Source organism: Cucumis sativus, chromosome 5 (assembly GCF_000004075.3).
Source record: "Cucumis sativus cultivar 9930 chromosome 5, Cucumber_9930_V3, whole genome shotgun sequence".
Taxonomy (NCBI): domain Eukaryota; kingdom Viridiplantae; phylum Streptophyta; class Magnoliopsida; order Cucurbitales; family Cucurbitaceae; genus Cucumis; species Cucumis sativus.
In genome coordinates, this window is record NC_026659.2 from 18,751,728 (window position 1) to 18,765,644 (window position 13,917).

The following is a 13,917-nucleotide window of genomic DNA, read 5'->3' on the forward strand; positions in this document are numbered from 1 at the left end:
ATAGTATAACTATCTCACGGTCTGTCTCATTTTATAATACTTCAGGTGCTAATGAAATTATTTTTGTGAAATTTAACTGTCTCAATTCTCGGGCAATCGCACCAAAAATTCGAGTTCCTTTTGGATTTCCTTCTTGATCAATAACAACCGCAGCATTGTCATCATATCGTATTATCATACCATTTTCTCGTTTGAGTTCTTTACAAGTACGTACAATTACAGCTCTGATCACTTCTGATCTTTCTAAAGGTGTATTTGGGACGGCTTTCTTGATTACAGCAACAATAACGTCACCAATATGAGCATATCGTCGATTACTAGCCCCTATGATTCGAATATACATCAATTCTCAGGCTTCACTGTTATTTGCTACATTCAAAAGGGTTTGAGGTGAATTATATTATTTTGGAATCTTTTCTTTCAGTGCGTAGGGCGAAGTATATATATATATATTTATTTATTTATTGTTTTTCAAAAAAAAAAAAAAAGAAATCTACAATTGTTTTTTTTTCATCTCAAACAAAGATCGCTTTCCTTTGATTCTACATTTCTATCCCGAAGTAATGAATTGGGTTCGTATAGGCATTTTGGATGCCGCTATTGAAATAGCTTTTCTGGCTATATTTTCGGCTACTCCACTCATTTCATAAAGTATTCTATTTGGTTCAACAAAAAACAACCTAATATTTAGGAGATTCTTTCCCCTAACTTATGTGTTTTTATGGGTCTAGTGCAATGGATTTGTCTAGAAATATACGTATTCATATTTTTCCACCGCGTCGTGCATTTCATGTCGTTGTCATTCATCCAACTTCGATTTGTCTAGATGTGATCCAAGCGGGTTCAAGTGCCTGAATAGCGTATCTCCCGAAGCAAATACTATTGCCTCGATAAGATATTCCTTTCATTCTTCCTCTATGGTGTTTACGGAATCTGGTTCTTTTAGGGTTATAGTTGATGGTTATTTGTCAATTTCATCTCTACTATAAAACCGAATACGAAAGTTTCTTCTCATCCAGCTCCTCGCAAACGAAACTATTCAAAAAAAAAGTATACATGTATTTACTGATATTTATTATTCAATTATGGGATTCTTTTAGATTTCATTTAATCAACCTATTCAAAATAAATTTGTACATCTTTCTTTTCTTTGGGTAGATTCTAGAATAATAGAATAATTTTTCTAAAAAAATATAGATAATAATAGAGGCATTTTCAAAAAATAATAAAATAAATTAAAATATTTATAAGTTATAACAAAATTTTGAATTCTAACACTTACCATCTTCTATCACTACATATTTGCTTAAATATTTTGTAAAACTTGCTATTTTTGAAAATTTCTCATAATATAATCCTATTTTGTTATTTTTTCTTTTATTATTAAGGTTATAACAAATCTTTATTATTATTTTTTTGCCTTTCTTTTAAATATGATATTTGATGGACCCTAATTTAGAAATCTAATAAAATTGAAACGTTCGCGGGCGAATATTTACTCTTTTTATATGTGTTTTGGTTCTCAAGTTATTTAGCCCATGAATCGACCTCTCATACCTACTTTACATGTAACTTTATACAAATTTCACAAAATTTCATTAACTTTTTAACTAAAATTTCAAAAATTTTAATGACAATTTGATCCTACATTAATTACAAATAATATATATTTTCAAAATTATATAATAATATATACTATAATTGTAACAACCCAACTATTTATACTAATAGTTGGGGTCATCGCTACTAATTTAAATAAAGATTTTTCTAAAAAGAAAATGAATAAATAAAAGAAGATACTAAAACCTTTCGATAAAAACCTCGAACACTTGATTATAAATCATGAAACACTCATTACAGACACAATGTAGTTGTGTGTGGACTTTGTACAGTGTAAAGGATAGCAACAATATTAACATCTGACTCGCTTTAACATCAGATTGAGAATATTACTATAGCAAAATAGATTTAGGAAGCATACTGTTCTCCCCAGCACATTCCAGAAAGAATTGAAGCTGTAGCGCATCACGGTAATACATCACTCCTCGTACTGATAAACCATCAAGATTTATAGACATAGCAAATGTTAAGGTTAGGATCCATAAATTCAAACAAAGAAAAAAGGGAGAGAGAGAGAGGAAGGGAATTTCTTTCAACCTGTTCTTGATAATGTCTGCCCTCTGTAGGATACCCAATGGCGTATTAACTCCATCTTGTCTTTATCACTATATCCAAGTTTTAGGTCTAAAACACGCTCGTAAAAGTTGTTCCATTCATCTAGTATATAGTCAACACAAGTGTAAGTTGCTCGTGGCAGTAAATGTGAAAACTAAAAACAAAACAAAGACAAAAACAACAACCACCATACAAAGATTTAGAAAAATAAATAAAACCTCCAAATGAAATGAATTGTCATCAATTGCCAAAGAACATACTATTAATTTTAAACACAATAGAAAGTATCTTTTTTCTCATAAGACAAACAAACAAAAGAAAGCACTTGTTATCAAAATGGAGATTGAAACATGAAAGACAAATCCAAAATGACGGACCTAAAAGATAGAATGTCACTGACTTTGGGAGCTTTAGGCATGGTCATAAATAAGGAACTCGCAAAGAATGTGATATGGCGACGGGCATCCAAGTTTTGAGGCACATTAATTGCAGATTCCTTGACAGTTAAAAGCAAAGAAAGCCTAACGACCTGCTAACAAAAGCAATATGGTATAAAACTTCATTTTTATATGACAAAGAAAATAACAACAAAAAGCTTAATGATAGCTAAGAAAACCTTTTCTATCCATGTTTTGGTTTGTGTAAGTTCTATGTATATTCTCAAACAGCTGCCCCTTCTTTCCATCAGAGTTATCATTTGGGTCTTCATCTGCTTCAAGAATTCTTGCAATGGAAATAGGGTTATATACATACAAGAATATCAAACAAACTTCATTAGAAGACAGTGTATGACTTATCCAGTCAAGGAACCAGATCTATTAAAAGGATTTACCCAACATGAGTAAAAATTTACTGAGAAGATTATGAAGATAATCCATACGCTAGAAACAATGTTAATGGCAGAATGTATTTACAAGTCTATATGTTGGTTGCCAAAAGAACAAATAGAATGTTGAATCCTAAGTGGATGGCCACCAAACGTACCTCAGTTAGTCTCACAAGAAACTATTTGATTCTACTATATTTGGTGGCCAAAAAACTAATAAAAAGTTAAATCCTAAATGGCGGCCACCATGACCTACACTCATTCCCTCTAAGTAAGTTATTATTTGCATTGACACTCATTGACCAGGATCAAGACAAAAGCATTCCAGATGAATAAAATTACAGGTATTTTACAAGTATTCCCATTTAAATACAAAAGCAAAAGATTATCAAAGAAAATAGATTAATAGTATTTATGATATCAGTAAGATACTGAAACCAAATTAACGATTGATAAGAAAAATCACCTCCACATAGTAGCTGAATGCTAGCTTACTGATTAGCAGCAGAATTAAAAGCAGTGAATACCTGAACCTAAGAAAGTTTTGTGAACAAAACTAGTAATGGGAAGGGGTAAAGATAGCAAAGCAGAACATTCACGTAACAAAAAAGCAACGTAGCATAAAATCCTAAACCTAAAATCGTAGTCACAGTTTGCAATGCTACAAATTAGCAGCACTGGAGTGGAACTTCCCTCAACTCCTTGTGATAAATTGGAAGTAAAGGAATAAAATACATAAAAGTGTACTTACTTCAGCAATGAGAACATGGCTTCATGCCATGCCTCTTCCTATATAAAGTTTAGGCTGCAGTGTGGCCAAACCAAACATCAGACGAGAGCATAAAGAGAACTAGAGCTGTAATATGAGATGAAAAGTAGAACCAGAGCCAGACTCAAGATACAAAGCATCTAAACAAGCAAACAAGGAGTTCAATTGATAGTAAGGAATGTTAAACATAGTGACCTGAGCCCACCACATTAGCAACAGGATAATAATTTGCCAATTCGAACGCTCCATCTTTTTTCTCAATGGCCTCCACTTCAACTCTAAATTATTTCTCTACTTGTCCCCTATATAGAAGCAACTTAAACTTGAAAAGTACAATCATCAATACCATAGTTTAATTAATGCTCCAAACTCCTAAATTCCTTACAGATTATTGAGAAGTTTCTTCACAGCAACCTCAGTTCCATTTATCAGTCTACCTTTATAGACAACCCCATAACCCCCTTTACCAAGCACATTGTCTGCGGCGAAACGATTTGTGGCAAATTCTAGTTCCCTGAGTGTAAACCAGTGACCCCAACCAAGATGTGAAATTTCAGGCAAGCCAACGAGAGGAGAGGCAGTCACAAGGCCTCCATACCCTCCATATGACATTGAAGACTGTTTTCTATCAGTACCAGAGCTTCCTTTTTCTCCTGAATGTGAGCTGAAAAGCCTTTCATGATGATAATTGGAGCTGCATTGGCTTATGTTATCAGGATCACTAGACTGGCTCATACCCAAATAACCAATCATCTTCTCTGAATTCTTCTCACTTGATTTATCATTAATAGAAATATAAGATGATTGTGGTGGGCGGATTGAGTAGCAATTCTGTTCACCTTAATATCCTTCGAGACATTTGGTATTTGAGAAATAGAGAAGTTTCCTGGGGGATCTCCTTGTTTTTCTTTGAAACATCACCCATACAGATAAGATACCAAGAATCAAAACAATAAGTGCACCAACACATAAGATCAAAACCCATAGGGACAAACCAAGGAAGCGTGTTTTCTTTGACAATTCTGTATTCAACGTACTACTACTTCCAGATGACATGGTTCACATTTGATCCTCGAGATGCCAAAATTATGAACTGACTCGGCCCCTAAGTTCCAGCCACAGATAAATCAAGACATTTTAACCTGATAATTAGATAAAAAGCATCATGCAGTTTAGAGATTCCTGAGAGAACTTAGTATCAGTAACAGATTACTCAAATTTCTTCACAGTTAGACAGTCATTGAAAACAAAAATTACAAAACAGGCAAAATCCATGAAAGATTGCAATTTCCTTCACAAGTCCTTAAAATAAGTTGCAAAAATGCAGTTAATAGAACAAAGAAACAGTGAAAATAAAACGGTTAAGGAAGATGTTTTACATCTTCATCGGGCATTCAACTGAATTCTGTTCTTTCCAAACAAAACCCATCTGATACTCTTATGTACAAGTCATGATGACTAAGAAAGAAAAATAAATCCAATGCCCCGTTATAGAAGAAAACCCATAGTAATAAACCACCAATAGCGAAATCAAAAAGTGTAAATCTATTGAACAAAAAGGGTCTAATAGGTTTCAAAATAAGCATAAGCAAAAGGATCATGCAAAAGCGAAAGTCAAATAGAGTGAGCACGGACATGATCTCTCCGGTCAGCACGGACATGGTCCCTCCGTTCACCACGGACGTTGTCCCTCCGTTCACCACGCACGTTGTCCCTCCGTTCACCACGCACGTTGTCCCTCCGTTCACCACGCACGTTGTCCCTCCGGTCACCACGCACGTTGTCCCTCCGGTCACCACGCACGTTGTCCCTCCGGTCACCACGCACGTTGTCCCTCCGGTCACCACGCACGTTGTCCCTCCGGTCACCACGCACGTTGTCCCTCCGGTCACCACGGACGTTGTCCCTCCGGTCACCACGGACGTTGCCTCTCCGGTCACAACGGACGTTGCCTCGCCGGTCACCGCGGATGTTGTCTCTCTGATCAGCACAAACATTACGATGACTAGAAGTATTTTCATCTTCATCTTCATCATCTGAGGAGTTGAGTAATTCAGCTTCATTCTGTTCTCCAGGTGCATGATTTGACTCTTCTTTCTGTTCTTGCTTCTGTTGGCGAGTATCAATATGCTTGGTTGTTGTTTTACTGTCTTCCTCCACTGTGTTCATAAGATGAAGATACTTGTTTCTAATGTTCATCAAAGGATTACTCTCAACCACAGAACCTCTTTTATACCCCTCTTTCAAGACAACCGTGTAGGTTCCAGCCTTACTTGATATGTAGAATATCCCAGGATGGTGAAGCAAGGCTCTCTTAAACCTCGACCGTAGACCAAAATACTCGCCTATACACAATATATTTTCCTTCTCAGTCTTCTTCGTGACAAGCATATGAAGAAGCTCGTGTAAAATTGCAACAGTCCACTTGTCAGATTCATCACTGTTAGGAGAAAGATGTGATGCATTTTCGTAGGGAGAAATGTAAGGTAGCTTTTGCCACTCATCCACCCATTTCTTGAACTTCTTATCCATCTCAAAACCGTTCGAGTATTTCATAGGAAAAGTAATATACATTCCTTTAGATTTATCAGGCTTTACTTTTACAGCCATCTTCTCTATAACTGAAGTGGCCAATTCATTGTTCCAACAAACCAATTCCAATACCCGCATATCACCTGATCCAGACGCAAAATTTTGATGTCCTACAACTTTGAAGTAATCTGGAAAATCAGGAACTATACTTTCAACATAATCTTTAGGAAGACCCAAGTCCCATTTCAATTGATCAATGATACTTACAGGTACTTTATGAACTCTTGATAACATTAAGAGTTTCACAAGTCGATCCGCAGCTTGTTGTCTACAAGTTGAAGTTTGATATGTTAGCTGTTCTTCAGCATCAAGTTCAAGAACTTTAGAGGTCAGCTTGACATGAGGTTGAATTCCAATGCCTCCAGGAAGAAATTCTTCAAAAATGGAAGGATATTTTCTGATCAAATCAATAGGACGCGTTGGAATTCTTAGAATTTCCCTTTTCTGAGTTATGATGGAAAGTGGAACAGACTTGGATGGCTCTGATTTTATAAAATCTTTAATGTTCATCACTGGGAGGAGATTCTTCTCTCTCTCAACAGCATGATCAAGACCACGATCTCGCACCCAATTAATTGTGCCATCTACATATGTTCGAAGGTGTATCTGAAAAATGTGGAGCTGCAGTTGGGTCCGACGGAGAGGTCCTGAGTAAGAGCAGAAAAACAAAAACATTCTAGTGCTCTACTTAGCTTCACTTCCTTTGTTGTTTATTTGGTTTAACTTCAAAAAACACTAGTATCTGAAAGCATTCCCAAGACAATATTCATCAAAACATAAAACTGGAACCAATTTAACTCAAAATGAATACAATTTTGGAGACTAAATGTTACCGGAGGCGGATGTGGACGGCGACTTAGAGTAAAAGTTTTGAGGTGGCGGCGACTGGCGGCTGAAAGAATGAACGACGACGAATTGGCGGGAAAAGGAGAAGGAAGATGGAGCAGGTCGTACGTGAGGTCGGCTAGGTCGACGGAGGATTGTTCAGCAAATAAAACTCGGGGTGGGGCGGCGGCTATCATGGAGGAAGAAGCCGAGGTTTCTCTTATTTTTTCTCCTATTTTCCAAATATGACTTTTTTTTTTTTAATTTCTTTTTTCTAAACCTCAATTGAATATTTACTTCAAAAAACACTGGAATTGGTATATTATTTAGGGGCTTTACCTAGAAAGACCTCAAATTATATATGATATTTTACAATACACCTTTATTTTTAATAACTTTCACGTATATCCTTGTTCTGCTAAATATTACATAAATGTAGAGGTCGAATTCGACACATGTTAGGAGAGAAATTTTAAATTAGTAAGAATGTATATTTCGGATCATATAAAGATTAGGATATATTGAGTATATTGTAGATGTTTAAACAATATGCTAACGCAATCGACAAAAAAATGTATAAATAGATTGTGAATGCGTAAAAATTAGGGTCTCTTTAATTTTAAAGTAACCAAAATTTGAGCCTCGAACACAACTTCGTCTCATAATAAATAAAATAAAAAAGTATTTTATTTTGTAATTATATTTATATATGATGCCTTAAATGAACATGAATTCATATTTACATATATTAAATGGTAGTATATATTGAAAAATGGTCTTTATATGCAACAAAGAAAATGCTTGGTAGAAGTAAAAGATGGCTTGGATTAAGGACTAGGAAGATCAAAGCAAACAATGATGATCTGATAATTATTAATGATGAAGAGGTATATGTAATATTTAGTGTTCCTCACTCTATGCTTCTAGCCCTATGAAAAAATCTCTCTATGTCTTCGTACCTCCCTTACATGTGGTCATTCGTCAAGCTAAACGATAACCAACAACAAAACGATGTCTTTTTTTGGTAGAGCAAATTAGAACATTGCGGGTCTATGCCTTCCATATTTTTTTTGTTTCGTAATTTTTTTTTTGTCTATTTGAATGATTTGTGTTTTTCTGCTTTTTTTTGTTTCAAGATAATCTTTTTTTTGGTTGCAAAGATACAGTTTTTTTTTTTCTTTGCTTCTGTTAGTGTTGATTTCTTTCTTTTGTTTTTTTTTTATTTGTTTAAAGGATGTTAAAAGATGATGATATTGATTATTAATTTATCCCTTAAAATTTTAGTACTCAATAAAAAGGTTAGATACATCATTATTTGGTTTTTTTTTATTATTGGTATTATGTTTTCTCTATTATTTATTAATTTTTTTCAATTACATGGTAGTTGAAAATTTTAAATTTGACAAAACATATAGGTTTGATGAATTTGAGTGTATATAATTTTTATGTTTAAGTAATTGAGAGGAATTTAAATTTGAAAATTAAAAACTATTTGTATATGGGATAGTTGAGAGAGATTTAAATTTGGAAAAAAATTTATTTGTATTAAATAATTTTAATGTTTATTGAAACATTTAAAATTTAAATTTTTATTTTTATTTTATTTGTATCTAATGCATAATCATTATCTCTTAATTTATTAAGGATGGTTGTGTGATTTGAAATTAAAATTTATTATTGGTTAATACTTCTCCTTTTAATATAAATAGAGCGTTTTCCCTAAACACACACCACCTCTCTGTATCTAAAATTTAGTGTATTGAGGTTGAAGTTATAACCTTCCCACTTATATTTGACTCGTAAATTATTTTCTATCTATTTTTTTATACACTTTGTTCCATATATATTACTACTTTTTTCTATATATTATTATTATCCTCATCAACTATTGTACTTTGTTTTTTCATGTTCTTTCATATTTTGTTTGGGGAATGTGCATTTTGCTTCACTAACATGGACTTTTTTGTGTTTTTGAACTATCATCCAACTATCACAAAGTAAGCTCAATTGTATTACAAGGTAATGTGACTTTCAACCACAATATTTTATGCATTAATTAGCTCCACTTATCTCATCTAACTGTTTTATTTTGCTTTTTTTCTTTTGTAGGTCTATCTTGTCTTGCCTTAGCTTGCACATTTAGATACTCACGATAATGTGATGTGTTCTTTTCTTTTCCACATTTGTAAATGGACTTTTGTGTTTTTAATTTCTTTTGTTGGTGTACATTCATGTTTTGTATATATGATTGTGTTATATTTGTCAAGTAATTTTGTTTCATTGTTTTTTTTCTTTTTAAGTTAATTTAGATTGTTCACTTCTTGTAATAAAAATAAAAAAGCTACACATGTTTTTTATAAACAAAAAAACCTCCTCTATTTGAGAATAACAATGATCATCGCTTTTTATGAAACAAATGAGAAAAATGTGTTTGAAAAATTTTTCTTCAAAAAAATTGACTAAAATAGTTATGGTTGATGTGATAATGATTTGTTGACTAATACATGAAATTTATTTATTTTTAAAGAGCGAAATTTTATATAAAACAAAAATTTCAAAATCAATATAAAAAGAAAAAAGATAAAAGATTAAAGAATAAAAGCATTTTTTTAAGGAATTTTTGTTACTTTATTTTTAAAACGAAAGATAAATTAACAATTTATTACTAAAAACAATTTTTTTACAAGAATTTTTGTTACTTTGATTTTTAAAACCAAATGGAACTTAACTTATTACTAACTTTTTCAAACATGAGTAAATTTGTTACGAAACAATAATTTAAAACTTTTGTTTTCAAGAAAAAAAAATTGTAAAAGAAAATAATAATTTTTTTTAAAGCAATGCTAAATTAAAATAAAGTCTCACAAGTTTTTTTTTTAAGACACCATTGTCTTTTCTAAAATCAAAATTAAATGAATAAAATTTTCAAATTTGATTGAAGAGTTAAGTAATTAAAAAAAGCAAAAATAATATTTTACTAAAACTTAAAAAACAATAATTAGACTCACACTAGTATTATGGACATTAAGATTGATTTAGTTTTTTATCATTCATTTAGGGGATATTACACCAATCTTAGTTATGTCACACTCGTAAAAGAACTTGAACCATCAAAGTAGATGGTTGTTGTGTTAGGAAACTCAATGTTAGTAAACAAACAATATTAGGACTTTAGGAGCCTCGTGTACTAGGAACTCAATTATTTTTATTTTGTCAGGAACCTATCATTAATTAAAGTACTAAGATAACATGGACATAGAACCAAACGAATTGATTGCAATACTTACTGTTATTTGTACGACACAACAACAATGGATGCTAATGTTCAATATGATAATGAAACTTGGAGACAGAAGAATAGAAAACCAATCACCACACTTAAGACACCGAATTAGGCAACTTAGGGCCTGCTTGGTAACGTTCTAGTTTCCTGTTTCTTGTTCTTGTTCCTTGTTTCCAGTTTTTTGTTTCTTCCTTTTTTAGAACAAGAAACATAAATGTGTTTGATAACTGTTTCTGTTTCTTGTTTCTTGAAAAAATGAAACAGAAACAGAAAATGTGTTTGATAACTATTTCTTGTTTCTTGATTTTCTCTGAGATTCATTTTTTATTTTATTCACATCTAATTAAATTAGACATCAAACAAAAATATATGTCTTCAATTAAACATAAAAAAATAAAATTATCAAATCTAGATAGAAAGTTCTTCTTGTAATCTTATGGAGAACGAGATGAAAAATGAAATATGAAGGACAAAGTCGGCGAGAGAGAAAGACAAAAACTCACAGCGAAGAGGAAGACTGAAACCCACGGCAAAGAGGAAGACAAAAACTCATGACTAAAACACAAATCTAACAAAACCCCATAAATTCGGTGAAACCCATAGCGAAAACACAATTCATGCAAAGAGGAAAAGGAAAATCCAAATCCAGCAAAGAGGAAGGTATCGTGTAGAGGAAGACAATGTGAGGCGAAGAGGAAGACAACGAAGACAATGAGAGAAAGAGGAAGATGATGGTTATTTGGGAAAGACGATCGAGATAAGAGAAAAAAAATAGTAAACCACGTGGAAAGTGGGTTATTTGGAAAAGAAGATGAAAATAAGAGGAAGAAAAAGTAATTCACGAGAGGAAAATGGAATAGAAAAAGAATTGAAAAAAATGAAAAGAAAATCAATAAAAAGAATTGAGAAAAAGGAAAAGGAAATCAACAAAAAAAAAAATTGAGAAAAATGAAAAATAAACCAATATAAATAATTGAGAAAAAAAAAAAAGAAACTAATAGAAATAATTGAAAAATGGGAATGGGAGAAACTACTTTTTTTTTTATTCCCAATAATTTCTTATAAAATGAAAAATGTTTCTACTTTTTTTTAGAACGAGAAATAGGGAACGTTACCAAACACCTCTGTTTCCTAAAAAATGAAAACAGAAACAAGAAACATGAACGTTACCAAACGGGCCCTTAACTCTTTTCGTCTAATTCATAAAAACGATCTAGCTTGTGGAAAGAGTACATGGATGGATCGAAGATGTTTTACTATCTTGTGTACTATGTTAAGAACAAGAGGGGGATTGGAAGCCACTCAATGTGTGGACGTTGAAGAGATGGTTGCGATTTTCTTGCATATTATTGTAGCACACGATGTTAAGAATAGGGTAGCTAGATGACATTTTGCAAGGTCCGGCGAGACAGTGTCTAGACACTTCAACGTTGTTTTTAACGCAGTTCTTAGACTCCATGAAATCCTTCTTAAGCAACCTGATCCAGTGACCCCTTTATGTTCGCATGAGAAGTGACGATGGTTTTAGGTATATAATAAGCTTGCCCACTACTTTATAATAGATATGTGCTTCTATGAAATGACGAATAAAATGACTTTTACCCCTTGACAGAATTATCTAGGTGCATTATATGGTACACACATCAAAGTGAATATGAGTATGAGTGATCGCCCATGATATAGGTCTAGATCAAAGGGCGACGTTACCACAAATGTACTTGGTGTGTGTTCGCAAAATGGTGAGTTCATTTTTGTCATGCCTGGATGGCAAGAGTTTGTATCTGATTCAAGGGTACTTAGAGATGTACTATCACGACCTATTGGTCTAAAAGTCCCAAGAGGAAAAATGAGGCATTCTCTTCTCCCCACACGATGGTGTTAGACCATATGCTCATTTAATATGGTGTACCCTAATACTTCATTATGGGCGTAACATGAGCAGGTTACTACTACTTGTGTGATGTTGGTTATCCGAATGCTGAAGGATTCCTCGCTCCATATCAAGGTCAACGTTACCATCTAATTGAATGGCATGGAGGAAACCCACTAATATGCCCGAAAGAACTATTTAACATGAGGCATTTCTCTGCCAGAAACATTATTGAAAGAGCATTTGAGGGTGCTATTATATGAGGAAGATCCTATTGCCCCGTTGACATACAATGTAAAATAATGACGGCGTGTTGCCTCTTACATAACTTGATACACAGAGAAATGGGTTATGATGCAACATTTGAGGAGCCACATCTTGGTGAAGGTGATTCAAGTGAGATGAACATTGAGAATATAAACTTCGTGGAAACCACAAATGTTTGGACTGAATGGAAGGATAATCTTGCAAACTAAATGTTTGAGGATTGGAATAAATAATGACTAATATATGTAGTTTAGTTTTCATATAATTTTGTTGTTTTATGATCACACGATATGTACTTTAACTATTTTTTGTGTGTAATTGGAGTCATAAATATATGGGGGTTTTCTCTAAATTATGAAAACTAAGCTATCTATCTGTCAATCTATAGATTTTGTATACACTAACTTTTCTAAACTTCATGCTCTAATTTAGATGGCGTCGACAAATTCAAAAGCCACAAAGCATCGATGGACAACCATTGAAGAAGGTGGTTGGAGGGCTTACAATGGGACATTCAAACCAGGATATTTAGTACAAGTACAAAAACTAATGAAAGAAAAAATTCCTGGAAGCAACATACAAGTAACTCCAAATCTAGAGCCGAGAGTGAAAATTTTGAAGAAGCAGTACACTGCCATAGTAGAGATGATGGGGCCATCGTGTAGTAGGTTTGGCTGGAATGAGAAACGAAAGTGCATTGAGGCAGAGAAATTTGTGTTCGATGACTTGGTTAAGGTAAGACAGTGAATATAATTCATACTTTCTATAAAAGTAAAATATAATATACTTACATTTGTTAACATGTAGGGACACCCCAATGCTCGAGGCCTACTAAACAAACCATTTCCTTATTTCTATGACTTGGAAATTGTGTTTGGTAGAGATAGGGCTACTGGTGGTAGATGTAAGACACCGGTTGAAATGTGCTCACATAATACAAGAGATATTGAGGAAGATGACATGGATATTAATCTCGAAGACTTTGATATTCCAAATCCACATGGACTCGAGCCACCATCGGGGGAGGACATGTCATCCACTTCAACAAGTATGGCACATGATGCAGGTGTTGGGATTGATGCCCTAAATTTTGTGGTTTTGTAGTTTGTAATTGTATATATTATACAAACATTTTATTTATCTAATAAAATAAAGTGTGTTATTTTATTTGACTTTTAGTTGCACTAATCCACAAAACCAATAAACTAACATCCAAGGTTATCTTATGTAACCTAAACATGTATGTGGAGACATACAAGTGGATCATGTTTAAATGATAACCTAAATGGTCTGTAGTAGATGGATAAGGC

The 13,917-nt window shown here is 33.2% G+C and overlaps 3 protein-coding genes across 3 annotated transcripts; 1 reads left to right on the forward strand and 2 right to left on the reverse strand.

The window, feature by feature from the left end:
• Positions 1-1,783: 1,783 nt before the first annotated feature.
• LOC105435505 (probable receptor-like protein kinase At2g42960) lies at positions 1,784-4,894 on the reverse strand. Its single transcript, XM_011656928.2, is given in 8 exon segments — positions 1,784-2,050; positions 2,158-2,277; positions 2,553-2,704; positions 2,792-3,806; positions 3,966-4,072; positions 4,156-4,579; positions 4,582-4,651; positions 4,653-4,894. Coding segments are annotated over 5 exon segments (780 nt in total). The 5' UTR covers positions 4,827-4,894; the 3' UTR covers positions 1,784-2,050; positions 2,158-2,277; positions 2,553-2,704; positions 2,792-3,801.
• A 155-nt stretch (positions 4,895-5,049) lies between these two features.
• On the reverse strand, positions 5,050-7,346 carry LOC101219683 (protein WHAT'S THIS FACTOR 9, mitochondrial; the record flags this gene model as incomplete). Its single annotated transcript, XM_031885787.1, has 2 exons — positions 5,050-7,009; positions 7,196-7,346. Coding segments are annotated over 2 exons (1,776 nt in total), but the record flags the coding sequence as incomplete, so codon positions are not given.
• A 5,338-nt stretch (positions 7,347-12,684) lies between these two features.
• On the forward strand, positions 12,685-13,711 carry LOC116403930 (uncharacterized protein At2g29880-like). Its single transcript, XM_031885875.1, has 3 exons — positions 12,685-12,780; positions 13,040-13,342; positions 13,415-13,711. Exons 1-3 carry the CDS (start codon positions 12,685-12,687, stop codon positions 13,709-13,711), a joined length of 696 nt encoding a protein of 231 aa, XP_031741735.1.
• The last annotated feature ends 206 nt before the right edge of the window (positions 13,712-13,917 follow it).